This window comes from Melopsittacus undulatus, chromosome 4 (genome assembly GCF_012275295.1).
Source record: "Melopsittacus undulatus isolate bMelUnd1 chromosome 4, bMelUnd1.mat.Z, whole genome shotgun sequence".
NCBI lineage: Eukaryota > Metazoa > Chordata > Aves > Psittaciformes > Psittaculidae > Melopsittacus > Melopsittacus undulatus.
The window spans coordinates 29838737-29866690 of NC_047530.1; the positions used below are offsets into that span (position 1 = coordinate 29838737).

General features: G+C 40.0%; 1 protein-coding gene across 1 annotated transcript in view; it reads right to left on the reverse strand.

Annotated features, from left to right (window-relative positions):
* Window positions 1-2776: 2776 nt before the first annotated feature.
* KCNK13 (potassium two pore domain channel subfamily K member 13) overlaps window positions 2777-27954 on the reverse strand; it is a 58268-nt gene continuing 33090 nt past the window's right edge. Inside the window, exon 2 of the mRNA XM_005149500.3 lies at window positions 2777-5761. Coding sequence (XP_005149557.2) covers window positions 4869-5761 — 893 coding nt within the window. The 3' untranslated portion in view covers window positions 2777-4868. The remainder of the gene's footprint in view (window positions 5762-27954) is intronic.

Sequence of the window (27954 nt, forward strand, 5' to 3'; positions counted from 1 at the left end):
AAGTGTGGGCTTGACGATCAGGTAGTGAGGTGGATCAAGAACTGGTTGAGAGGAAGAAGGCAGAGAGTTGTGGTCAATGGCACGGAATCTAGCTGGAGGTCTGTGACTAGTGGAGTCCCTCAGGGGTTGGTGCTGGGACCAGTGCTGTTTAATATTTTCATCAATGACCTGGATGAGGGAACTGAGTGTACCCTCAGCAAGTTCGCTGATGACACTAAACTGGGAGGAGTGGCTGACACACCAGAAGCCTGTGTTGCCATTCAGCGAGACCTGGACAGGCTGGAGAGTTGGGCAGGGAGAAACTTGATGAAATTCAACAAGGGCAAGTGTAGAGTCTTGCATCTGGGGAAGAACAACCCCATGTACCAGTACAGGTTGGGGGCTGACCTGCTGGAAAGGAGTGAAGGGGAAAGGGACCTGGGGGTCCTGGTGGATAGAGGATGACCATGAGCCAGCAATGTGCCCTTGTGGCCAAGAAGACAAATGGCATCCTAGGATGCATTAGAAAGGGTGTGGTTAGTAGGGCAAGAGAGGTTCTCCTCCCCCTCTACTCTGCTTTGGTGAGGCCGCATCTGGAATATTGCATCCGGTTCTGGGCCCCTCAGTTCAAGAAGGACAGGGAATTGCTTGAAAGAGTCCAGAGCAGAGCCACAAAGATGATGAAGGGAGTGGAACACCTCCCTTATGAGGAGAGGCTGAGGGAGCTGGGTCTCTTTAGCTTGGAGGAGAGGAGACTGAGGGGTGACCTCATCAGTGTTTACAAATATGTAAAGGGTGGGTGTCAGGATGATGGAGCTAGGCTTTTTTCAGTGATATCCATTGATAGGACAAGGGGCAATGGGTGTAAACTGGAGCATAGGAGGTTCCACGTTAACATCAGGAAGAACTTCTTTACTGTAAGAGTGACAGAGCACTGGAACAGGTTGCCCAGGGAGGTTGTGGAGTTTCCTACATTGGAGATATTCAAGGCCTGCCTGGACAAGTTCCTGTGTGATGTACTCTAGGTTACCCTGCTCTTTCAGGGGGGTTGGACTAGATGATCTTTCGAGGTCCCTTCCAACCCTTGGGATTCTGTGATTAGTCATCATGCAATTTCATAGCAGGCAACAGGGAAACTCAGCATTTTCAAAAACAGGTTTCTGTCTTGTTGATTGAGATTTTAGGGCTAAGCAATATGGCATTAAAATTTAGATTACACAGCTTTGAAAATAGATCCCTGGCTATTTGACACTATTTCCTTTAGTTCCTGAGCAATACTTTAAAAAGTAATTCAAGAAATGTCTGTATTTTTGTTCTAACTTATTTTCCACACAGGATGGCCATTTTCCACTGTTATGCTAAATTCTGCTTTTTTTTTTTTGGCATGTCTATTTATATCTCCGCATGTTTTACAACTTTAATAACCTGAAGCTACATTATGAATGGAACTTTTTGGGATTTCCCCATCCAGTACCTTAAAAACAACTTTAGAATACTACTGGACTGCAGTCAGTAATTTCCTTTTCTGATCTTAAAAGTCTTATTTATCTACAAATATCCCTTAAGAATTCTACTGGTCTCCTAGGTAAAGCTGCCTCATTCAATGTTCAGCATAGTGCTAGATGGGGAACTTAATGACAAAGTCAGACCTTTGGGGGGCAGGATGACATCATGACACAAGACGGCACTGTCACAGAATGTACTGGTCCTTCATCTCTGGAATGTAATTCTCATCTCAGTAGAGATTATTACACAAAATTAGTGCACTTATTCCCTCTTTACCTTCTGTGGACATGAAATCAGACCACAGAATCACTTCAGAGAGCCTTACAACTGGCAGGGTTGAATCATGAGGAAGCCAGTATTTGAAAGAGCAGATCAGGATTGATCAATAAAGCTATCATACATTGATCTTGCTACACCAAAGAGCTAGCTAGCATACACCAAAGATCTCATACAGCGTTGCCCAATCTGTTTGATCAGGGTTACGTATTAGTTACTTTCTCTCATAACTATAGATATTTTCAGATCTATTGAAAATAGATGATGAAGATTCTTCTGTGATGTTGGGTAACTGAGGCTTGGCATCACAAAGAACAGAAAGGAATGATGTAGGAGCAGCTGAAATAATCTGAAGACCATTTTAACTATCTGCTACTAGGATGTGTAATATTCTAAAACCTAAATAATCTCTGTTGAATTGCCCACAGATTGTCAGGTTTTATCTATTTCCATCAATTTAATTTATTTTCCTTGATTTGCTTTCCCAACTATTTGCTATGGATATTGCTCTCTGTTTAGACTTCCAGAATAAAATTTTGAAAGCTAATAAGATATGGAAGGGTTTGAGTGAAAATGCTTCATGGAAGACAGATCCTTCATTAACAATGACATAGAACTATATAAAAAATAAACAAGAAAAGCTTGCATGTTCTGTTTATTTGTCTGAGATGATAATGTGCATTGCCTCAGTCATCTGGAAAATGGAAGAATCTTGAGTAACTTCTGTCTTCAGTTCTAAGCAAAATGACATTTGCAACTTAAGAGTTAATAAGCGGCATAAATGGAGAAATAAGCTCCACTTTTCAAGACTGTGGCTGTTATGCTCAGAATGAGGGCCCTGATTAAGCAAAGGGTCAAGTCCTAAACTATTTCTGCTAGTTGACAGCATGAGAAATACTTCTGTAAAATGAGATCTTAGGGTTACAGGCAGTGAACAAAAACATTGCAATTTGGAAAGAAGGCTTCAGAGCAGTACTTTTCTCTTTTTATATCCAAGTATTTTTATTAAGTGAGGTTGAAACAAAGGTGGTCTTGGGAGAAAAAAAATAATTGTAACAATGTAATAGATCTTGGGTACTTTAATATCGCTTAAAATAATTCAGTGGCAATTTTTGCTAATACATAACACCCCTCCCAAAAAAAAAAACAAACCCAAACCAAACAACAGAAAACCAAACCAAAACCAAACAGTCAGACTGCATTTCTCAGTTAAGTTAGGCTTTGGAAGCCAATTAGATTTTACATAGATGAAAATGTGAAGGGGTATCATTAGAGGTATTCCATTGCTGCACAGCTGAGCTGATATCAGAATCTGGACTTCAGCTGGAAGTTCTCCTTCTAAGAAATGACAGCAGCATTTGACTTTTAATCAGGAAAATTTAGCTGTAATATGTCAAAAGAGCTTGCAATTGTTTTCAATAGTTAAGTACATTTGCTTAATATCTGTTTTTTCTTTACAATATAAAAGGCTTCCAAGAGGTTTGGTTTTGTTTTCAAATCCAAATATTGCTTAAAATAAGTATTAAAATGTTTTTCTACAGTATTATGATCCTAAATAAAATAACAATTGGCCAGGATAGAAAAGAAAAAGGATATTATACGAATTCCTCATCAAATTAAACTGAAGAGGCTATCTGCATTGTTCTGTGTGAGACAAATTAAGAACTGTGCAACGGTGTTTTAAATTCCCCAGAAGTGTAGTATTCTGCAAGGCTTTCTAGCTGCAAGAAAACAGTCCTGATGCATGTACTGTTCTTTTCCAGGGAATTGGATCAGGTCCTTCGTGACCAATTCTCCTTATTTACACTCTCATACATGGTTTAGCTTTAATGCACTTCATGGTTAAAGGAGAATCAGAAATTCAGCCCAGTCTTCCTTAAATTCTTGCTAGACTTTATGGTAACTTTATACCTTATTTTTTGTTCAGTTACCTAATACAAAGGATGATTTCACTGTCATTAAAGATCACCTCTTTTCTTCCTGTTTTTATATTCTTCTCACTGTTACTTCTCATTGAAGTCTCCTTTCAAGTCGTAATAAACACTCAGAGCACTTATTTGAGAAAAATGAGGAGTTAAACATTTTCTATTTCCCTAATCAAGACCCTGTCATTATCATCACCAAAAGGCAGAAAAACAGGTGAAGAATGACAGAATTACATGAAAGGAAAAAAGGACACTGCCAAATTGATTTTGTGATCACAGTCACTTATAGTAATACATTGAATGTTGGCATGGCAATTTAATTATGCATTACATAATGCTGATGCTCAATCGCTTCAGTCACAATTGAGCAAAATATGAACAGAAATTTGGAAAAGTCCCTGTTATTGTGGAATAATTGATACAACTCATCAGTATGGCAGTTTTCCATTGAATTTGGTCATTCTGAAATAGAAAGCCACAGGGATTCAATTCTAGAAGTAAAGGTAGCTTAGAAAAAAAATGTTTTGCAAATGGAGAGAACAAAAGCAGGCTGAATTTTATTCTATCACTTTTGAAAGTATCCTTTTGAAGGGAAGACTAAATTAAATTATAAAGGCCAAATTCTCTTTCCATTCACATCACAATAGAGCCACAATAGTCCCAGTAACTTTCATATTAATTTCCATTAAATTGGGTCTGCAATATCATAGAGAAAGACTGATTCCTCTTTGGGTCTCTAATAAGCTACTTTCAGAAAACAGTTATGACAAGAGTAAGTCATACTTGAGAGCTCAGAACAGTAATTAAGAATGTGTTCTGTAGACACACTTCATTTCTTCCTATATCACAGATTTCTTATTCTGAAATCTGTATTTCACATAAATGGAGGAAAACAGGTAGGGAAAACTGATCTGAAGGCTAAATCAAATTTCTCATACAGTGACCTGCTTGAGGAACAGGAGTAAGGGGAAGAAGAAAGGCTGAGATCGGTGCAATTCAAAGAGCAAAGACGTTAAGTGACAGCCCCAAAAAAGTGTCAAAGGTCTTCCAACAGAACGTATGCCATCCACATCCATCCCACCCTCTGGTGACACCATCTCCCTAGCTGTTTCTGCGTGGTTCACGCTGTTTCTTACTTGTTGAAATGGTTCCCACTGTTTCACTGTTACTACTGTTATTATTTTACCTATCCACACTTGTCTCTGCCAGCCTGTTATTCATAATTGCTAGGGCTCCAACCCCACCAGAGAATCCATTTTGCTTTGAATTAGAGCTCATTTGCCTCGGATAGCCATTAGCAGTTTCTGACAGCTGTTTCTGCATGATGGCCAGTGAGACTTTATTGGAGGCCAGGAAGTCTTTCATGGAGATCATCTCGCCTGACAGCCGGCGTCCATCTGTGTCGCTCTCGTTGACAACATCAGTCTCAATGGAGATGTTTCTCCGGCTGCGCACATTTCCTGGCATTACCACATTCCTCCGTGAACGGAATAATTTTCTTTGGCATTTGTGGCAGCACCTGCAGTCCAATTTCTTTAATATCCAGTTTATGGACTGTTTGATAACAATAGAGATCACATTAAATAAGGAATAGATGCAGCACACCCCCATGAGTATGAAGACAAAATTGCCAAAGCGGTAAAGGCCCTGGCTCTCATACTTGATGTTCTGGCTACTGACCAGATCACCAAAACCAATGGTGCTGAAGGCCACGAAGCAGAAGTAAAGTGAGTCAAAGTAACTCCACCCTTCAATAGGTGTGTACATTGCAGAGGCACAGCAGGAAATGATGAGTGATGCTACACATAAAATCAGCATGACATAGTACACAGAGGGCTTCCAGCCTGCCAGGCTGTCTACCTCAGAGGTCCCTGAGCCCCACTGGCTGTTGTGAGGGAGAACCCCTTTCCTCCTCAGCTGTCTTTCATGGCAGGACTTCATGATGTAGGCTATGACAGTGATCAAGCGCTCCAGGAACAGGTTAAAGAACAAAATGGTCCCTGCACATCCTATAAGGCCGTAAAATATCAGAAAAATTTTGCCTCCAACGGTGGCTGGGGTGGTCATGCCAAACCCTGGAAGACAAAACAAACAGTTGAAAAGAACAGACCTGTAGTTATCATGTTGGCAGTTTTGTCACATGCAAGACTGATGGACTGGCAGCTCAGGCCTGGGTAAAAAACGACGCCCTCCCCAGCTGCTGCCCCCTTGTTCTTGGCCATGTCCCAGCAGTAAGGGGAAGGAAACTAATGCTAGCATTTTCTCCAGAATCAGAATGGAGCAAAAAGCAGAAGAAAACACACTGGAAAGAAGAGTTTAGTGTAGCTCTGAATTTTGGTCTAGTTGCTAGGCTCACTCACACTAGTGCCTTGGATCACTTCCAGGCTTCAGGGTTATTGCACCCACTTCCTTCTCTCTGATGCTGCTCTGCACTGTGAGTCTGTAATGGTGCCTCTTGCCTTGCAGGGGTCTGTCTCCACAAAATCTTTGTAACACTAGGTGAAATATTCCTAAGCCTCATTTAGCTCCCTGCTGTAAGCGCAGGTGGCAGAGCACCCAGCATCTGATCTTGGTGCCTGTCACCCATTATCAGTCCTTTTTAAAATCATCAGTACTGAAGCTGTACTATTTCTCTGTGTCCCACTACACAGCTCAAGTCTGTGCTAAACTAAACAGCCTACAAATTGTAGGCTAAAGCCTACAAATAGTAATTTTGTTTTGGTTAAAACTTTTGATAAGATAATCTTGCTTTAATAAAATATTACTAAAAAATAAAAAGCATACCCATAGCATCATTGAGCAATTTGGAGCAATACTCATGATAAATAACTTTGCTGCTGTTTTATTAGGATTAATAAGGGATTACATAACTGATTAATTAAGCCAAAACAATATTGCTGGGAGAAGAAAAATCATGTTGGACGAGAGACACAGTTATTTGCTTCCCTCTCTTTGTAACTGTGAGATGCAAATTATGAAATAAAGCCATTAAGCTCTAGGAAATAAAGCAAATCTTATTTGGTGTGATAAGCTTGTGCTTGGAAGACAGACAACTGCAGCATGAAGAGACCATGTTTCCAACAGTGCTGAACTGCACTCATCTTCCCTTCATTGGCAACCTTCTACCAGCACAAATTCCTCCCTAACGCTGGTGCTGCTTCACACGGTTAAGTGGCAGCCCTTGCCTTCAGCCCTGGGCACAGCCCTCTCTGATCAACAGCCCCAGACAGCCCCAGACACAGGCTCTTGAGAACTGCTGCATCTCCGCCTGCATCGACAGCTAAACCTCAGCGTTCAGAGGACCTGCATAACTCCAGCCTCCTCATCAAATTTCTGTGCTAGAGAGAGCTGGACTGCAGCTCTGTGCTGTAGGGAACAGCATGGTAAGACACAAACCACACAGACAAAATGTTCTTTGTGACAAGAACCTTTTGCCATTGTTCCCCTTGGCACACAAGTATTTCCATTCATTTTCTACCTTCCCCTTCTGCTCCATGACCTGATCCCAGTCTTGATGATTATTTTCTGTGCAGGATGGCTTATGTGCAAGTCATGACCTCCACCCTGTGGACAGACCCAATGGACAAGAGGAACCTCTCTGCAGCTGGTGGGATCTGCCCAAAGCAGCTGGCAGGGAGGAGGTGAGGGCTGCCCCGTCTCTGGACCACTCCGTTCATTGAAGAAGAGAAGTGGATGCTGGGCAGAGATGGACAGTGGGGAGCCTCTGGCATAGGGTGAACAGTGTCAGGGACTGGCACGTATCTCTCACAGCACAGGGAAATGCCCTGGCAAGAGAAATGCAGTTAAGGGTCACACTTCCCATAGGACATTGGAGTCCCTTCTTATATGGCCCCTCTGGGGATCCTGCTGCTGATTTGATGGCCAGAGCCTGAGCTCCTGTGATTCGTTGGTTTAGTCACTTGGATTCTGTCTCTGAGCTCAGATGTGTGGGTAAAACCCCACTTTACAAAGGCATCTAAATAGGCATGATAAGAAATGCATGGTGAACTATAAACCCAAAAGATGCAGAACACTGACCCAGAGAGGCAGCAAGCCTCTAAGTGTGACTGTCCCTTGTGAGCTCCTCTTCTTCAGGAGGGGCACTCTTTTTACCTCCTGGAGTAAATGTAATTTTGCATTCATTTTTCTAATTACAAATCTCAGCATGTAGCAATCAATACTAACATTTCAACAGAAGCACTGAAATGGAAAACCTGAAAGCAGTATAAAGACATTAATTAAACAAATATTTTCTTTTAAAAGCAATTTGTCAAAATTGAGCTATAAGCTTTTAGTCCTAGAAATAATTTCAGTTCTTCAAGTGCCTCTTATATCCATGTACTGGGCCACACTATGCCTCTTTAACCATCACTGTGTTACACTTGGGATTATTCTGGAATACTGTATTATAGAATAAGACTTGTTTGACAGTGAGTATGTCTTTTTCCAGACGGAATCCTGAGGTGTTTGACATATTCAAAAATCCAAATAAATCTGGTGAATTGTTTCAGCCAAGGGATGAAGGAGGTCAAAACTGTAAAAGGCTGAAACAATTGAGATGAAATTAAATCTTTTCTTTTGGCATTTTAATGACAAAACTTTTCATTTCAAAATATCAATCACCTTCTGTTAAAAAAAAATCAGTTTGAAATAAAAAGAATAGAAAAAATAATTGAAAACTAAGAGTTTTAAAAGCTTCATTATCTTGAAGTAGAATGCAGTATTTCACTAGTAGTCAAATTATTTCTTTAGAGGCTTTGATGAACAGGTTTGTGAAGAAGCTTTTTGTATGTCCAGGTACACTGCTGATTTTGTGAGAGTTGACTTCCCTCTGCAAAGGCTGTACCACATTTTTGATTCTCCTAACTAATTATATTCTTGCTTACACATCCCTGTGTGCCTCTATGGAAGACAGACTTATTGGCCTATGGCTCCCAGAAACATCTTTGCAGCTTTTTCTACAAATTGTTGCTATACTTGCTATCTTCTCCCTGCACCAAAACTGACTTAAGGTTATAAACCACACTTGGTTTAAGCAGTTTAATTTTGAGTTCTTTTACAAGTCCTGCATGAAAAAACTCAGTCCTGACAGTTTGAAAGAGATTACTGAAATATGAGAAATGTAGGTGAAACCAACAGTCAAGTATATAGAAGGCAAACGACTTAGTGCGCAATTAGAACATCAGTCTGATCCATACAGCATAACAATGCAAGAGCAAGAAGTTGCAGACTAGGAAGCAGATACAAAATAAAATTACGAAATCATATAAAAGAGGAAATAAAAGCAGTGGCTAACAGGTGGAGATTAATACAAAATTACTTCTTGTGTGAAGAAACAAAAACAGGAAACAATTGCAGGGAAAATGCTACTGAGTTTATTTTGGGTATGAGAGAATGCTGATGAAATTTAGTGAACTTTACAAGTTGGGTGACATTTCTAGAAAAGAGTTATTTCAAGTAGAAACTGAGGTTATAGTTAATCAAGTGGGAATCAGATCTTTCTGAGTCAGCAAAGTTGAATGTTTTTAAGGTACCAAAAAGTGTTTCAGTTGATTTATTGGATACGTCTGCAGATATGACACTATATTAGCACCACTGATAGATATGCATGACAAATCCTAACTTTACCAGGCCAGCAATGAAGAACACATTCTTAGTGAATATTTCAGATTTCTACTCCGAAATCAGTAAGATATCGATTTGCCTGTGCCCCATGATCTACTGAGTACTATAAACTGGTCCTGTCTTTCCTAATACTCAGCTGAACTGAGCAACCACATTCCTTGTAGCTTCAATTCTCCTTCAGCTATCATGGTCTGATTTTTTTCATATACTGCTTATGCAAGAATTCATATTTGTTTGCTGAGTATTCCTACTAATCCTGAATTTCTCTGTAGCATAGCTACATTTCCAGAGGTTGGAGGGAATTTAAACTCTAAATAAAGTCACTGGAAGTTTTCTATAGCACTGCATACCTCCTACACAAAACAATTTTGTAGATTTTCTCTTCCTAGCAGAACTTATATTGTGAAGGTTGTTACTGCAAAGTGCTCTAAAATCCACCTCTGGATCCACATTCCAGGAGCATACAGGTTACTTACACAAAAGAGAAATTGAAAAGTGCAAACACATCAGTAGGATAACATAATCATGCTTCATGATTCCCAAAGCAAGTCCTGGGTATAACCAAAGAAAAGCAAGCAGCTGTAATTCTTATCAATAGTCAATTTGATAAGAATGACTGAGGTCCAGCAGGATGTTCTAAAGCAGAATCGTCTGATAGAAAGTAAATATTAAACAACATTAAGTGAATAATTTATCTCAATCTAACAAGAACATGGTTATACTGAAATCTAACAAGAGGAAACAGGCATCAATTTTCTATGATTAATCTACTCTACATGAAACCCTAGGTTCTCTCTTTTCTCTCCTCAATACTTTTATTTATCAACCTCTGAAAATCTGGAAAAGCTGAATTAAAACAAGCACCAGGCTCCAAAAGCCAGACCTCAGTCCCACAGAGATGTTCTTGCTCTGCCTGTGTCCTCCAACCCCATCACAACCCATTACCCAGACACAGCCAAGGAGAACAGCCCAGGGGACTCAGGTCACCCACCCCCTGGCATGTCGCACAAACAACACACACATTCAGGGACTCCAGCCGCCTACTCCAGATCAATATTAGGTCATTTAATCTTTTCTTTTGTAAACTACTCCAGTGCTCCCAACTGCAGTGTTTCAAATAATATAGATCCATGCTGGATCACTACTCTCACTCATCTTCCTCTGCCTATTGACACGTGGTTTGGCATGTTCTTCTGGATTCTGGATGTCTTGACATTCACAGGTTACATTAATTAAACCTTCAGTTTTCACTTCCTGCTATGCTTGACACCATGAAAGAGTATGAGAAACAGTTCATCAATCCTAATTCCTTATGAATGAAGACTGGATCACCAAATATAACATGTGTAGGAAAACTAGGACAGACATACAGATTTTACAGTTAATTTTTGATCATGATACTGGGTCTTTCTATTGTTCTGCAAAATATATCTGTCTTCTGAGAGGTTTCATTTCCTTTTGAATGTGTGCAGCTCACTGCTCCTGCCCTTCTCACAAAGAGGAAGTAGGTAAAAAGAGGGGGCAACAATAATGAATCATTGTGATGTTAGGAATATAAATATCATCATGAAACAGCTCTCCAGCTTAGCTACAGTCAGAGCTCTTTATCTGTGATGTTGTGTCTGTATTCCTAATGCATTTTCTATTTACTTGATTAACTCTTTTCCTTGTTTTTCTCTATCAATCAGTTCTACTTTAGTTATGACTCACTGGGGGAATGGTGAATTTCGCTAGTGGAGCAGTCACCAGCAAATGAATGAGGATCATGCCAGGTGTGAGCCAAGCTAAATAAGACCAAGACTTTGAACTACAGTGAAAGATTATCAAGAAAATACTCATTACGAAAAAGAAACATAGACAGTTTTAGATACCTGCAAAGATGCTGACCTGCCTTCCCTGAAACACATTCTGCACTGAACTATCAATGTAAGGATACTTTGTGCTTCTAAGGAGAGGCAGAAGAAACAACTCTTAAGAAACTTCAAAGAACTCTGAGTATTTGAAAGACTTTACTGAGAGAATGTCCTGTACTGCACACTGTTCCTACAGTGTGCAGACACTAATAATTTGTCAAAATCCACTTCTGCCATAATAGCCTACTCAGGTGCTGTCTGAGCAGAGTAAGTAGTCCTAACAAAACTCTTAGTTCTGCTGGAGTAATTGTCACCCATAGGAACTCTTCTAGGAGTAGCTAAAGCACTCTCAAATGATGCCACATCACTCCCCTTATCACATTCCTGTGTCAGCAAGCTTGTAATTGAGTCCTGCTCTGGAAAGGAATGAAGACATTAAGTCCTTTGTCCCAGGAAGAGAACAAAAAGACATATTTCTGTGGAACTGTGTGAGAAGACACATCCATGGAAGCAGGCACAGTGTTGTCTCAGGTACCTGACAGCAGTAAACTTGGACTTAGGTCTGATTTCTGAAATGAAAAATAATGTCTGGTGGGGTTCATTTTGCTAAGTGTATGCAGAAAATCACACCAAATGACATATGCATGTACACATCTCTGAGTTCCCATCAGTGGAAACTCAGCATTTGAGCATCTGTATGGCTAGCTGGTGAGACATACATCCATAAGCATTGTCACAACCATTCAACATCTTGACCTTCTCTCTGAAAAGGAGGGAAGAATGAGCTAGCCGTCTACTGAAACTCTCCTTTACTGCAACAATTATTTGACACAATAATATTTTATTTGGGACAGCCTGATATGTGGTAGCATTTATTTCATTGGTAACACTATTTTCTTGTGCAGATGGCTGTGTGGTGAAAAACCTCTGGTGGAGTACATTCAGCCTGCCCAGGAAGGGAAGGATGTATGGCTATTACAGAGCTCCCTTGCACTACATGCTCTTCTGTTCCCAGATGTGCCTGCCTGAACGAGCTCTGTACCTCCTGCCCAGGCATCCCAAGCATTCTGGGAAGAAAAAAACAAAGATGGAAATGCCCCCAGGGCTATTAGAGCCAAGTTGTATCAGCAGATACACAGCTATTCTGAGTGACTGACTGCTTGGTGATCTGGGACCCTGCCTTGAGTGATGCATCTGCTGCTTCCTTCTGCATGTGTCTGCACCTGCAGTGCTGTGCTCAGGCTGAGAAAGATGTAACCTCCTGCAGAGCTCCTGGCACGGTTAAGTCCATTCCTAAAGGGCAATACTGATTTACATAGTTACCCAGGTACAACCTACATTTCCTCATACATATTGAGATTTCTTTTCCCTCTCTAATTTGTTTGGGGAGTCATCATCAACCACATCAAACCTGGCTGACAGGACTTTTTCTGCTGTTTCAATAAAGCCAAAGGACAAGAGGGACATACTGCTTCAAGGACTGCTCAAGTTCTGTGCTCATTCTGTGCCATCAGGGAGATGTAAGACTTGTGTAAAAGGTTGTGCATAACATTTCTTTGCCTCTGACAAGAGCCTTCTGTAAACCCAGTCTTGCAACATGGATGTATGCTAGGGTCATGCTGAGCATGTGAATGGGAATTTGAGAGTGGAAAAAACAAAATCTTAGGCTTTGGTTTGGAGAGTGTAAAAAAATTTGGTTTTGTGTTGGTGTATGTGAGGCTATGTCTGTATTTAACACAGCGAAGTGCAGCTCTCAATGAGTAACTGTTAAAACCTGGCTGGAGAGCTGGGTACCTGTCACTGCCTTTCTTGCATTTCACATACACAAACTGCATGTTCTTGAACATGCCTTGAACAGAAAACCAACTTAAAAAAAGCTTCAAATGTTAAGAAATCTAAAAGACTTTAAAAAATGTAAAAAAAAAGAGGAACAATTTTGGATGAAAAATATAACAAAAATTCAATTTTAATAGACATCTTTGTTGATACTTCTGTTACAATGTCTGTGTAGCCCTTAAATAATACATGACCCTTTGGGGGAGAAAGTCTCTGTAATTTTCATTACTGTAAGTTTTCACACAGTATAATTTATGGAAACCTTGCCATTCTGCTTTATATAGTTAAGGTTATATTTTTTTAAGGTTCATTCCAGGTCTTGCGTAAGAAATGCATGCAGCCTTCTTACAGCTCCTGTGCTATCATAAATTCCATGTATAAATATTTTACATCTACATTCTGCTTTCCCTTTATAATCTTTTTGTAGTTTTTGAAGCCTGAGGTGCTAGGCTCAGTGTCTTTCCACCACCCCTAGATAAATTTGTAAGTAAGTCTGTACAACTTTTGTGTTACTATAGGGAAGAACAGGACTCAAACACTCAGTTTCGAAAAGACATGATTATTTTCAAACCTTTTTGCGACTTGTTGAACAGTCATTTAAAGGTTTATGTAGGTTTTATTTAGTCTTAAAAGACAGAAACATTTATCTAATGAAATAATTTGAAAGTTATTAAAGCATTTGCATTTAATATTTGATTAAATATTGATTTTAATATGGCATATGAAAAGGTACTTGAGCCCTATATAGGGGTGCAACACCACATCTGGTCCAGCCTGAACACTCATCAAAGGCATCCATCAATAGTTTGGCTGGCTCTAGAAGGCAGACTAACATCAGTAGCTCTGCTGGAGCTGCAGGAGTAGTTGAGTGCTTGATTACATCTACACTACCACTCCCCAGCCCCTGGGAAGGCAGTAAGGGTTCATTCAGTCCCTGTGGCCATTTGCAAATGTGCTGCTGGCACCAGCTTTCACTTCTCTCTTCCATAGAAACACTCATATGGTGACACCAAGCCCAGTTTTGATGGGTGTAAACTTTGCCCAAAGACAATTGGAAACCCTGTGCCAAAGTGTGCTTAGCAGCTGATACTTTGATATGGCTAATAATGACAACTGTTGGCTCTGTGAATAAGTAACATTAACTATAATTTAAGAAGTGAAGATGTTAGTGCTCCTGTTCCCCTGTCTCGGGTCTCTGGCAGAAGTTGCAGCCCTACAGGCCACCGTCTGAGTCTATTTGGAACCAGCTTTTTGCTGTTTCTTTTGGGAGAAATGGAAGCCCTACATTTTACAATAAAAAAATAAAGGTCTATTTGATGCCTATGTAAAGTAAGGATGCTAAAGCAGTAGCATTTCTATTGTTTAAACTAAATTAAAAATAATAAGATTGCTACGTGCTGGAGGGATGCCCAGCTTGTGTCTCGAGGGGAGGGTGTACCTATCCATCCAGCCCAACTGCAGCAAAATCCAAAGACTCATCTGACCCTGCCACTAACCCAGCACATCACCCCTTTCCCCAGGGTGGGTGCTGCATGCCTCCCAGAGCTTGGCAAAACTGCCATAAATAGGTGTGACACAAGTTCAACCACAGCAAAGTGTCAGACACCCCCTGTGTGTCAGCAGACTGCTAAACACTAGCTGGTTTTTCCTAAATTATAATCACCACAATATCATAAACTCCAAGCTATAGGCAAATTTATCACAGGAACAATGAGGAAATATGGTAGAACGAACTGATCCTTTCCACAGTTAAAAAAATGCCATGGCTGACGAGGCATTCTATGCAATACAGTAAAACAATTAGTAGCATCACCAGCTCCATTCCTGTTAAAACAACCATCATAAAAATAAATCAAAATTTTGATCACAGGAGAAATCTTTTCAGTTTAAAGCCAAAGGCATATACTTTTAAATTTAAGGTGACTGAGAAACACAGTAACAGTCTAAGTTGCACTGTATGTTTGATTAACATTAGCACCAAAAAAGTCTCTGTAAAGACATATTGATAGGAAAAAAATGCTTTAAAATACTGGCCTTCTTTTACTGATCCCAGAAGAGTGTGTTCAGAATCCAGGTATATACTGCATACACTCTGTATATATGAAATGTTTGTGATGTGTGAAGAATCAAAACCAAACCTAAAGATCTTGAAGTATGACCAAAACAAGGGATTTAAAAATATTTGTCTCAGTTCTTTACAGCAGAAGGCACTTAAGAGAACATACATGTATTCCTATACATGCAAAACTGAAAAATGTATCTATTTATATCTGTGTCATATAAGCATGTGTGTATATGATGAATACACACACATACATGTATATAAACCTTTCTTTCTGTTGAATAGTCTGCCTTACTAACAATGAGCAGTAACTTCAAGCCATAAATCATCTTGGCAGGATAATACCTTGTCTGAATTGTGAATGTAATTAACACTGTTTAAGGGTTTGCTTTCAGTCAGTCAGTCTGTGTAAGGATAATAACTTCAGCCATTAAGGAACAGGAACATAATGTTGTGTACTGATTAAGCTATAGGTTCATCTACACTAAAATTTTCCTTTTTAGGCAGTATAAATCTGCCTCTGTTTTAAGTGTTGTCAAAGGTTGGTTTAGATTTGCTTATTGTGAATTTCATTCTTGGCATATACAGCTTCCCTCTGGAGCAAAACTTTAGGGTTTCTTCTTATTAGGGGTAAATGTATGGGAAGCAAGGCAGGTTTTTTCATTTCCTCCAGTGGAAAAATGTAAGTGAGAAAATGTCATGTCCAACACAATCAGAGCAATTTATGCAAGTGTCACTTATGGTTCAACTAAAGCAGAAAGATCTCAGCTGTGTTAAGCTCAAGGAAGCAGAGCATTACAGGCTGTAAGGAAGCTAGACACAGATAAGGAAAACTGGGTTTTGGTACCATGACAGAACACGTAACATGTGTATGTGTGTAACGTGTGCATGTATGTAACGTGTGCATATGTGTTTGTGTGTGATTACCTTTTCCTAACCAATTTCATGCCTTATCTTGATGGCAGAGAGGCAGGTGGGAAGCCATTGCTACCAGAACCACCACATGGCAAGGGCCTCAGCACTGCTACCTCACTGCTGTGGGAAAACTCACCAGAAAACTAGGTTAGCCTGATGCTTAGGTACATCAAACTGAAGGACAGCTCAAAGGAGTACAGCATGAAAGGCAGCACAAACACAGCTTTAGTTCCTTGGAGGCTAACAGACAGCCCTAAAACACTAAGAATAAAGACTAAAATTTCACAGTTCCCAAGCTGGTGCTAGGGGGACTGCAAATGTAAAGCAAGGGCAATGAGTATACACCGCCTAGAAAAGGCTGTTGGTAGGGTATGTAGTGAGGTTTTTGAAACAGTCTTTATAAAAGCAGAGGCAAATATTAACACTGTGATTAAAATGATAAAAACTGTCAGACAATGCTTACAGCAAACATCAGAGATGTCAGTAAACAGCACTGCAGAAGTGGTGATGGAGACCTGACAATTCTGTTGAGTGCTTGCAATAATGAACTTGAACACCTGTTTTATCACCTTCAAATTTCCTATCCATTAATTTGTGTCTCAAAAGCTGGGAGTTACGAAGGAGGCAAAGGAGACTTTTTGACAGTTCGAAAGCAAAAGCTTATGCTGGGAGGGCTGACAGATGCCCACTTGGAAATAAAACCTGAATTTGTGAAGTAATCATAGAATCATGGAATAGTTTGGGTTGGAATGGACCTTTAAAGATCATCTTGTCCAATATCCTTGATATGAGCAGGGTCCTCTTTCACTAGATCATGTTGCTCAACCTGAATAATGCCAGGCTACTACAAAGAACACATCACCGATGAAAGTGTCACTGCCATTTGCATTACAGATGCAAAAATGTCAAGATAAACTTAGGACATCATAGAGAAGAAAGAAGAAGAACAACAACAACAAAATCAAGGAGGTTTGACAGAAATAGAGAGCACAAAGAATTCTGGCTTAGAGAAAAGAGTAAGCCATTGTCAAAACGACGTGCTGGCTTCTATCCACATGATGACAAGGTGTGTAGCTTTGTTTATGAAATGTCTGTCTTTCTCAAAAGGCAAGGACTTGCTAAGTCCCAGCTCATGGATGTCTTACCTGTAATGCAGGTGTCTCTTTCTGTGAAGTCAGAGATGCTTTTTTATTGACAGGTCTAGCGGCATACATCTAAGACAAGCCCATGTTCAGTGACTAAGCCTACTCATATGATTTTACAGATCCAAACAGTTACGTAAAAAAGGATCAATATGTAAAATAGGACAGGGAGGTTCACACTCCACTACTCCAAATCTTCAAATCCTCCATAGCAACTCTGGCTTGCTGGCAAAGTATTGTGCCATTACAAATGTTTAAAAAATCACAACACAATACCTACTGCAAGGATTGATTCTCTTCTTACCTATCTGGATGATGACCAACCCTGCTCTCTTTTGCATCAAGCATACTCAAAATCACTGTGTCAGCTTCCTTACCTACACAAACAAGAACACCACAAGCATGCAGAGGAGGTTAGACTTGAACAACATCATAACAAATTGTTACAGTGGTGAAAAGCTACAACACTAGTCATTTTCTAATATAACTGGGCATGTGGTGTACCGAGCACATCCCAAAATCAGAGGATGGCTGAGGTGAGACTGGCCGGTCCACCTGCCCCACTGGTCCAGGACAAAAATATATCATGAAATAACAGAAGGGAGCTGTAAACCAAAACCTGGTTAGTAATTCTTCAATGCACTCAGCTTCACTGAGACTATTAGAGCTCCTGGAGGACTGATACTTTAATGAAAACTATGGTTGACCTACTGTTGCCGTATTTTGCTGTGTGCTGAGTGTCGCTGCCTTCCAGAATCTCTAGGATCACCTGAAAATCTGTACCACGCACATTGGATGTGACCAAAAGCCCCCACTGCCTCCCACTCTCTGGCCTCTTAGAAAGCAAAAATTGGCTAAAATACTTTTTTGCTCAGTATTTATATATTATTTTATATTTTTAAGATGTGATTTTAAAATTTCACTTTGAATAAAACTTTGCTTTAAGAAATGTTACAATTAATGTTTCCTTAGAGGTGCTTGAAGCAAAACTGACAAAAAGTAAAACCAGCTGCCAGCTGTCTTGCAGTCCCAAGAGCAATGTTTTACTTTCAAACATGACAATTACATTCTTTACTGGATGCATGTCTGGGCTTGCTAAAACGTGTTTTTAGATAACCTTGACAAGTTTATGGCTTTATGATTTATCTTTTTAAAAAACGTGGACTCATAGAATGATAGAATGGTTAGAGTTGGAAAGGACCTTAAGATCATTTAGTTCTAACCCCCATGTCATGGGCCGGATACCTTCCACTAGACCAGGTTGCTTGAAGCCGCATCTAACTTGGCTTTGAACACTTCGAGGAATGGAGCATTCATGGATGGAGCATTCACAAATACTTTGGGCAACCTGTTCCACAGTGCCTCACCAGCCTGTTCCAGTGCTTCATCAACTGGAATAACAAGCTTTATGTATATTCAAATGATAAATCTTTCTGGTTGAGGTTAGGAAAAAAGCATCCAATGCTGTCTATAAGGAAAAGGTGTTTTAAATATCCAGTGCAAAATAGTACATAAAATCCACTCTTACTTGAATATTTAATGATTATTCTGGAATAGTATACACATTCTAGAATAGTCACGAACAGACTATATAATACTTTTTTCAGGGAACAGTGAACAGCAAGCTATATCCTATCCATCTCTGTGAACGTACATTGATGAATGAATCCAAGGACATTAAGACACCCTGCCACCCCAAAGAGATTGCCTTGTGCATAAGATCTGTTAATCACCAAGCAACAGTGATGGCAAGGTGTCATCAGATGGAAGATCTGAATACATTCAGATAAGTGTTGGCTAGCAATGGCAGCTGTTTCATATGCATGTTACAGTTGATTCATGTTCTCTTCCTTGCATCTTCTGACCTCAAGAAGGGGAAAATGGATGACCCAGGGAACTACAGACCAGTCAGTCTCACCTCTGTGCCTGGCAAAATCTTGGAGCAGATTCTCCTGGAAGGCATGCTGGGGCACACGAAAAACAACAAAGTGCTTGGTGACAGCCAGCATGGCTTCACTAAGGGGAAATCCTGCCTGACCAATCTGGTGGCCTTCTACGGTGGGGCTGTGAAACTGACGGGCAGGGGTAGAGCAGCTGATGTCATCTACCGGGACTTGTGCAAAGCGTTTGACACTGTCACACATGACATCTTTGTCTCTAAACTGGAGATACATCAATTTGATAGGTGGACCACTGGTTGGATAAAGAACTGGCTGGATGGCTGCATGTAAAGAGTTGTGGTCAATGGCTCAATGTCCAGCTAGAGACCAGTAACAACTGATGTCCCTCAGGGATCGGTGTTGGGACCAGTCTTGTTTGCCGATGACACCAAGCTGTGTGGTTCTATTGATACACTAGAGGGAAGGAATGCCATCCAGAGGGATCTTGATCTGCTTGTGAGGTGGGATGATGCCAAACTCGTGAAGTTTAACCATGATAAGTGCAAGGTCCTACACCTTGGTCAGAGCAATCCCAGGCACAGCTACAGGTTGGGCAAAAAGGAAATTCATGGTAGTCCTGCGGAGAAGGACTTGGAGGTGTTAGTCAATGAGAAAATGAACATGAGCCGGCTTCAGTGTGCACTCACAGCCCAGAAAGCCAACCGTATCCTGGGCTGCATCAAGAGGAGCGTGACCAGCAGGTCAAAGGAGGTGATCCTGCCCCTTTACTCTGCTCTTGTGAGACCTCACTTGGAGTATTGTGTGCAGTTCTGGTGCCCTCAACATGAAAAGGACATGGAACTGTTGGAACAAGTCCAGAGGAGGGCCACAAGGATGATCAGGGGACTGGAGCACCTCCTGTATTAACATAGGTTGAGAAAGTTGGGGCTGTTCAGCCTGGAGAAGGCTGCATGGAGACCTCATAGCAGCCTTCCAGTATCTGAAGGGAGCCTACAAGGATGCTGGGGAGGGATTTTTCATTAAGGACTGTAGTGACAGGACAAGGGGTAACGGGTTGAAACTTAAACAGGGGAGGTTTAGATTGGATATAAGGAAGAAATTCTTTACTGTAAGGGTGGTGAGGCACTGGACTGGGTTGCCCAGGGAAGTTGTGAATGCTCCATCCCTGGCAGTGTTCAAGGCCAGGTTGGACGAAGCCTTGGGTGACATGGTTTAGTGTGAGGTGTCCCTGCCCATGGCAGTGGGGGTTGGAACTAGATGATCTTGAGGTCCTTTCCAACCCTAACTATTCTATGATTCTATGAATAGTTAGCAGTAAACATGTGTTCGCATCCCTTGCAAGGATGCCTTTGATTATAGGAAAAAGCCTCAAATGATCTGCCTTTGAAAATGGGTTACAGACAGGACAAACTGTCCTGATAGACCTCTTCTATGCTCTCAGAAAATATGCAGGGAAATGTCAGTATATATGTGACAAGTGTTTGAGAAATTTTATGTTAAAAATCTTCAAATACCAACAAAATGTTTCTTAGCAAATGCTGCTGCGGATCAGAAAATGCTTCCACATCCTAGATGTTAAGCTTAATTTTGTTTCTGTGATTGGTAAGGCAAAAACTTTCAGGAAATTGCTTCAGAAGTAATTAAAATGTCCTCTTTCTGTTTAAAATCTATGGTATATGTATCTTGAAACGTTTTGAAGAACATGGGCTCTTCAGAAACTCTTCTGTCTTTCAGATCTAAGGACTGAGTGACTTAGAGAAACATCTAGAATTCCATTCATGGCTTCAAATTGTTTCATGACTGGCCACCATTGCTGCCTACCACTGGAACTCCTTGTCTGAAACCTCCCAGACTCGAAACTGGGTTGTTATCTGCCTACTGTTCTAGTAAGTACTTTTTGGCTGCTTGTAAAAACCCAACATTTGCTACTTCAAAATTCCCAATTCCATCTGAGGAATCAGACATTACCTTTAGAAATGCTTTCTGTATAGATTTCTCTGAATCTGAAATGTTGTCAACTAGTGAAGACATATTGGTTACACAGATTATAAAAATATTAAATAATACAAACAAAAGTTATTTAATAAGGTGATGACATATAATGTTTTACAGCTTACTGATAAAAGCAACTCCTTTCCAAACTATAGTAACATGGTGTTTGAGTGATTTATGTATCATTTATTTCATACTTTGAGTGTCCTTGTAATCAACCCTGTCAGGCATGACCAGCAATGGATGGTGAACAGTATATTAACTTCTGCAGGACTGCCAGTATGTAGTTTCTGAAAGGTTACTGAGAATGAAGAAACAATACTAAATCACAGCTTCTGCTTTTTCATTTAATTGATCAATCACTCTCTCAGTTGCATGATGACTTTCACTTTTAGCCCCTTTTGCTGTTATGTATTTGCCAGCAGAAGTTATCAGCTATACTGACAAAAAAATGTACACTGAAATTTAATAACCCGTTATCCTAGTGGCAGTAGCAGCAGAAGCACCTCTTGCCCACTTAACCCCGGTGCTGGCTTTCTTGTCATGCCAGTGCAATTGTCTGTGCCTGTATATTGATTCAGGGAAGAGATTAAAAATAACTCTTTTGTCAGACTATTTTTAACCAGATGAGTTCCTTGATCCAGTTAATTACATACCCCACAAGAAGCAGGTAGGTGGGAGAGCAGAGGTAGTTCTGGGTGCTTGATATGGCTACAGGGTTTAGGGCTACAGGGTGCGGCACGGACTCTGAAGAAAGATACGCAACATTAAGGATGTGGTGTTTCTACCAGACCAGCTCCTAGCAAATGATTTATCAAATGCTTTTAGTTTTGGATATGGTGTCCTCCTGTTCCTGGAAACTTGTTTTCTGAAGGTATGTTTCCTTCTGTCTCTGCTCACCAGGGGAGAACTGAGTTCTTCCAGTACTGCTGCTGAGCTGGCAGAGCTCCCCTCCTGAGGACTGGAGAGGGAGCACCAGGGGCCTTCTCAAATGGGTGTTGCTATGGGAAACTGTGTATAGGAGAACGTAGGCAGAGGCAAAGAAAGCCAGGGGGATGCAGTAGAAAGAACAGCCCAGCAGGAACAGCTCTCAGAGAGGGTATAAATGCTGATAAAATGGCAACTCAAGCAGACTGCCAGCAACTGGAAAAAATCACAGCCAATGCACCAACGGGCTAGAAGTTATCACTCTTGGCAACAAAATGTGAGTTCCATGCTTCCTAAAATGAGGGTGCAGAAGTGTCTGCTCCTCTGAAGATGGGAAGCAGATGGAGAGCTGCAGAGACTTAGCAAAGCAGTCAGCTCTGCACCTTCCTCTGCTGCCTTCTCTCGTGCAAGATGAGGAGGAGCTGACATCTGCGGAGGGAGAGCTGTCAATCACGATCGGTTTACTACCTTCCTCACATCTAGGCATATAATTTTTTTCATTTCCTTTTGGAACTGTTACGGAAATTCATGGTCAGCTTCTCTAAAGGCACTTGCAGTGTGTCTGATTGGCATTTGCACAAGTCAGACTAAGCTGAGCAGTTTAGCCCATGAAAGCAGCAGGTAACCTTCTTTGCAACTCTCCATTGAAGAAAGTTTGTTCTTTCTATTAGCACAGAAAGTAGCAGAAACAGCTATTATACACCTCAGCTTAGAAGCAGACTTTCACCTCCAGTTGCTTTGCAGTTGCATTTAGGAGTCCAAGATGGACAACTCCATGCATGTCACAATGCCTCAGCTTTGGTAAGTTTCCCATTACTGTTTAGCACTGAGCCAGATAGCACTGTGAAAGCAAGATATCAGGCATGTCAATGCTACTGCTGGAAATCCAAAACAAAACTGCTTTTCCTCTGAATCCTCCAGTTTGCCTTCCCTTGATGCCCTGTCTCACCCTTGGATACTGGCAGGGAGCCAGGAGTGCAATAATGCACTGGACAATCAAGTAATTGATTTTTCTTAATTCAATATTCCAGCCTGTTGCTGTTACTTTTCTCTTCCAACATCCAAAATAAAGCATTAGACTGCTTGCCACTGGTACTTTTCCTTAGGTGCTTTGCTGATGGAGGTCCCTGAGGATGATGCTGAACCAGGACATTACACAGATAGGCTCCTTCAAGACACACTTGTCCAGATTGGACTCCATCCATTTTATATGAAGGTGGTTTGGCTAAATCAACATTTTTTTTAGCAAATACAGCAAATAACTCACCTTTAAACACAGACCCTAATGAGACTGAAGTCTGCTGTGTTCTCATTCAGTCAAGTATTATTCACATGCAGCTTTGAGTTTCACACATTATGGCATTTGTTTCTAAGGCAAGCAATCAATTGCAAAGATATACAAGAACTTTGCCTGAAAGTTGCAAGCAGCTTTTTAATTTTATCTTAGTCTTCTATTTCCCAAAGGACAGAAGAAAACTCTATGGGAAAGTCACAGTGAAATAGCCATTGACAGTTTATATTTCATTGCCATTTTTTTTCAATGAAGGATGATTTTATCCAAGCCCAACTTTAATAAATTGAACTAAATTGTATCAGGAACTGTCACATCTTCAGGTCTCCAATTATGTTATAGCATCATTACACAGGTACAGTAAGAAGTCTGCTAGCACTTCATGGAAAAACCTGAGACATCTTCTAATGAGGTGTGATTCCACCTGAATACAGCTTCCAGCTTTTCTGCTCATTTTTTCTCTTCTCGCATTTGATAAAGGCATAGTCTGCTAGAAATGAACAATCTTGCTTTCTTAAGATACCAAGCTCCTCTTCCGTGCTATTTACATGCATGTAAACTAACTGTAACATTGCAAGAGATACTTACAGCCTTATATACAAAATGAAGAACAGGGCAAGATTTCACTTTAAAGCAGATGCATAGCACATGCACATTCACAGACGAAGCACTGTGTATTAGCAAACTTGGTATGATGTAACTGTTAACACCAACAATTAAGAAGTAATTTCTAACATTTCCCACTGTAGAACAAGTGAAGAATTCCATGAATACAACCTGGATCTTGCCAATTTAAAGTAACAAGATGCAGGAAACTGCCATATTCACTCTTGATGGAAAGTTGAGTAGATCTCTATGGGCAATGGACACTTTGGATCTCATTCTCACACCCTAAAACTTCTCTTTTTCTGCCACGATTTCTTCCCTGCCTCCCAGGACAAATACCACTGAATATCAATGAGCAATACTGAACTGCTATGAAAAGATGCTTCCTTTTAGCTTGACACATAGCAATTAAAGCCTTGCAATGAAATGTGCACAGATGGTGTGGGGCTTATGCCTTGAAAAAAGTGAAGTGGTGACAGGAAGCAGGAACTTCAACTCTTTTAAAAAGAAGAGCAGCTGTTGACGGCACATGCAGATAAGCGAGTGTGCAATGTATGCAGTGAGGCCAAGTCTCAAGCACACAGACTTCCCCTTGAGTTTCTCATCAAAAGGTGAAGAACCAAAAATATTGTCACTGCTTTCAAAAACTTACATGTTTGCTTAGTTTGCTATGATGGGAAGTTACTGACTCAAAGCCATAATAAATTGAAATGCATGGGTACATCTTTGAAAGACAGATGAATAAACCAGTGGATGGTCATCCAATCCCACTGATGATTTCCTAGTGCACTTTAAGTTACGATGGATGGTTCTGAAATGTTCTTTTAGTGATACAGAAATCTGATGCTCTGTGCTTTTTTAAAATAAAAATGGTTTCAGTTGATCCTCATAAAATCACAATTGGTTCTCCCAGAGATTAATTTTGTCTCTACAATGCGAATCAAAACCAACTCAAAAGTCAAGCATTTCTTTGCCTTCTACAGTTTTAATAACATGGTCATAGACTACTGAAAGTGTGAAAACCACCAAGAGCAAAGAATTTCAGCACTTGTCATCTGTGGTCCTTCTGAAGGGTTTTTCAGTTATTTTGCAGTTAGTGAAAACAGTTATGAGCTCTGCTTTTATATCTGAGCAGATTCTCGGGCAGCAATATACAATGCCACAATATTTTGGCTGCAAACACAACAGAAAGATGATGATATAAAAATATTTCCGTTAAATAATCACCATGCTGCCACAATAATGTGTTCATCAGCATATGGAACGGTAAATAAAGGCTAGAACGAAACATTAAATTAACTTTCTTTCTATAATTTTGACTCTCCCTAGAGGCAAACACCTTCCACAGAGCATCTTTTCATCTATTTTGATGCCTAGAATACCGAGAAATATGGCAGAAGTCACTTTTTTTCCCATGGAGTTCAGAAAACATGGTAAATAAAAAGAGGAAAAATTGTTCTTGTCTGAAAGGGAACATATTATGTAAGATGGAAGATGATGTTTAAAGCAATATTATTATTTAGCTTAAGAAAAATAATGCATAGCTGTTTATTTTCAATTACATCAATATTCTTGCTGGCAGTTCTTCTTGACCTGGGAAGGTAATGAAGCCTTCAGCAGGCAAAAAAATCCTTCAGCAGGCAAAAAAATCCTTCATAAATTCTAAATGAAAGAATCTTTAACTAAATGCTCATAGACAAATTATGCCTTAACTTAAATAAAATAAAACATTGAAAGCCTGAGCTGGCCAAACCATATAAACTAATCTGCTAGATTGGCTATCTCTAAAATCAGTTTTCCATTCCTTATGCAGTCACAAAAGCATCACATCCCCTCCTTTTTCATAAATTAGAATCAAGTCAAGACTTTCCTTAAAAAACAGGTCTTGTGAAATTCTACTATTCCCATGACTCTTTCCTAAAACTTCACCTTCTCTCCCTATTCTTCATATGTAGTTTGAAGCAAGAAAGACAAAGCATAGACTTGACCCAGAGACAGAAACTTGGAGAATAGCTTACTGATACATCTCGATATTGAAATAAACAAACCCAACAGATAAAGTGAAAAAACCCAAGCAATGAAGCAGGATATTAAAGAGAGTCTGTCATAAGAAATTACTGTCAGTGCCCTGACATTACCTACTCTCAAATCAGGTGAAGCAATAGGCACAGAATTTACAAAATGTTTATTTGTAATTTAAAACGGTATGGGGTAAGCTAAAGGACCTGTTTCACTGGGTTAAGTGTATCAAACCCCCTGCACCTGGAATAAAATCTTTGCTTGGATGAAATCAGTGCAAAGAATTGCCTTGAAAACTGAAGCAGCTAGTAAAAATCGTCATTAGCAAGGCTTTAACACTGCTTTTATTTGTACTTTTCATAAACTTAAATATTACCTTCCATTATGTATGTGATTAAATTGAATTCCACTGCAGTTGCCTTAGATAATTAACCATTTTTACCTAATTCAGCAGATATCTAAACTGAGACACAGGGGAGGCAAAGTCTGTCTATCAGTTAGTGGCAAAATCTCAAATAGTTGCTAAAAGAGTTTAACTCCTATTTCTTTAAACAACTTACAGCACTAATTCCCTGACTAAGCAGCTGTTCATGATTTCAAAATGAATGCTTATTGGGAAAACATTTTCAAGTATTAAATGCAACAAATAATCTAACAGATTAACCACATTGGCATAAGGTATCACATTGTAGTACACAGCTGACTTCTAACTGACTTCCCATGGATAGGTTATTCTGTATTTGACTCCATGTACACTTCCTTTGTTAAACCTTCAGTACACTGTTGCTGTGGCAAAAAGAATGAACTGCAGAAGGCCAGAAACAGCAACTGCCTCACATCCTTCTGGTCTCTACACTGTGATATTCCCACATTTCCAGCCCTCCTGACAAGGCAGCATGTTAACCCTACAGCACAGTTAAGTTTTCCACCTATCCAGGTTTGGAGGCCAGTTTCAGTGACTGCCCTCACCCTTGTGTGCCTATGTCAGCATCACTTAATTACATCTGTGGTTTTAATAAACACAGGCACTGATGTTCAAATATTCTGCCTTTTACACAGTATGAGGCAATATGCTTAGTGTGAGCTTTGACCTTGGGTCACAAGCTGGAAAAGATTGTAAATGGTACTAAATAAAGGCGAGAGCATGTTTTCAAAGCTGCATTGCTTCACCACCCTTCTGCTACTGTTTGGTTTCCTGAGGAATATAGATACAGCATTATGGTGTCTGAGTGTCCAACATAGCATATCCTACCTCTAAAAATAGCCAGATAACTAGTCTTGAGAAAGAGAAGGGCTGCTGCTGATTGCCTAAGACAAATTGGTCATGGAAAGTTTCCTCCTGTCTGTGTCAGTTAGAGAGCAGTTTAGACCCAAAGGCATAACCATTGACACAGCCTGCTAAAAAGTAACAGCTGAAAAATTATCTCTGCTTCTGTATATTGTCATTAGCCATGCACAGATATGCACAGAGGAAAATGTTACACTAGCCAGTTTGGTCTAGTGCTACCTTACTCCTTTCCTATGCTTTTGTAACTCCGTTACAAAAGATCTATTTACACTGGGGAAATACAATGATGAGCCAGACACCAAGATAGCAAATTCAGTGACATATAACTGTGCTGTAAACAACAGATGTAAAACTTTGCACAAATGACTCAGTACCTAGCAAAAAAAAAAAAAAAAAAAAAAAGTTATCTGATGGGGATGACAAAAATTGGCAGGGGGAGGGAACATCAAAAACCCCGAACAATTTTAATAGCCTCACTGAGTAATAAGCTGCATTAGTATTTCAGCTACGTTACTTTTATGGTTTGTCTGGGTTTTAAGCAAATATCTGAAAAATAAAGTCTTCTGAAAGCTGCTTGTTGGGAGCAGTTTTTCTATTAAAATTATCTGGTATTCCCAATTTTAAAGCAGGGTTCTTATTAAATCAAGACTTCTAACCCACCAAGGTTATTAAATTGGCTAAATGTATCATGCAATAGGATCTGCATAACTTTAACAAAATATTCCTCATTGACCCAAAAATACTTGAAAACCTTTTCCTGTGCAAGATCCACATCTTATAGAAGAGATGTTTTATATGTGCCTCTTTTACT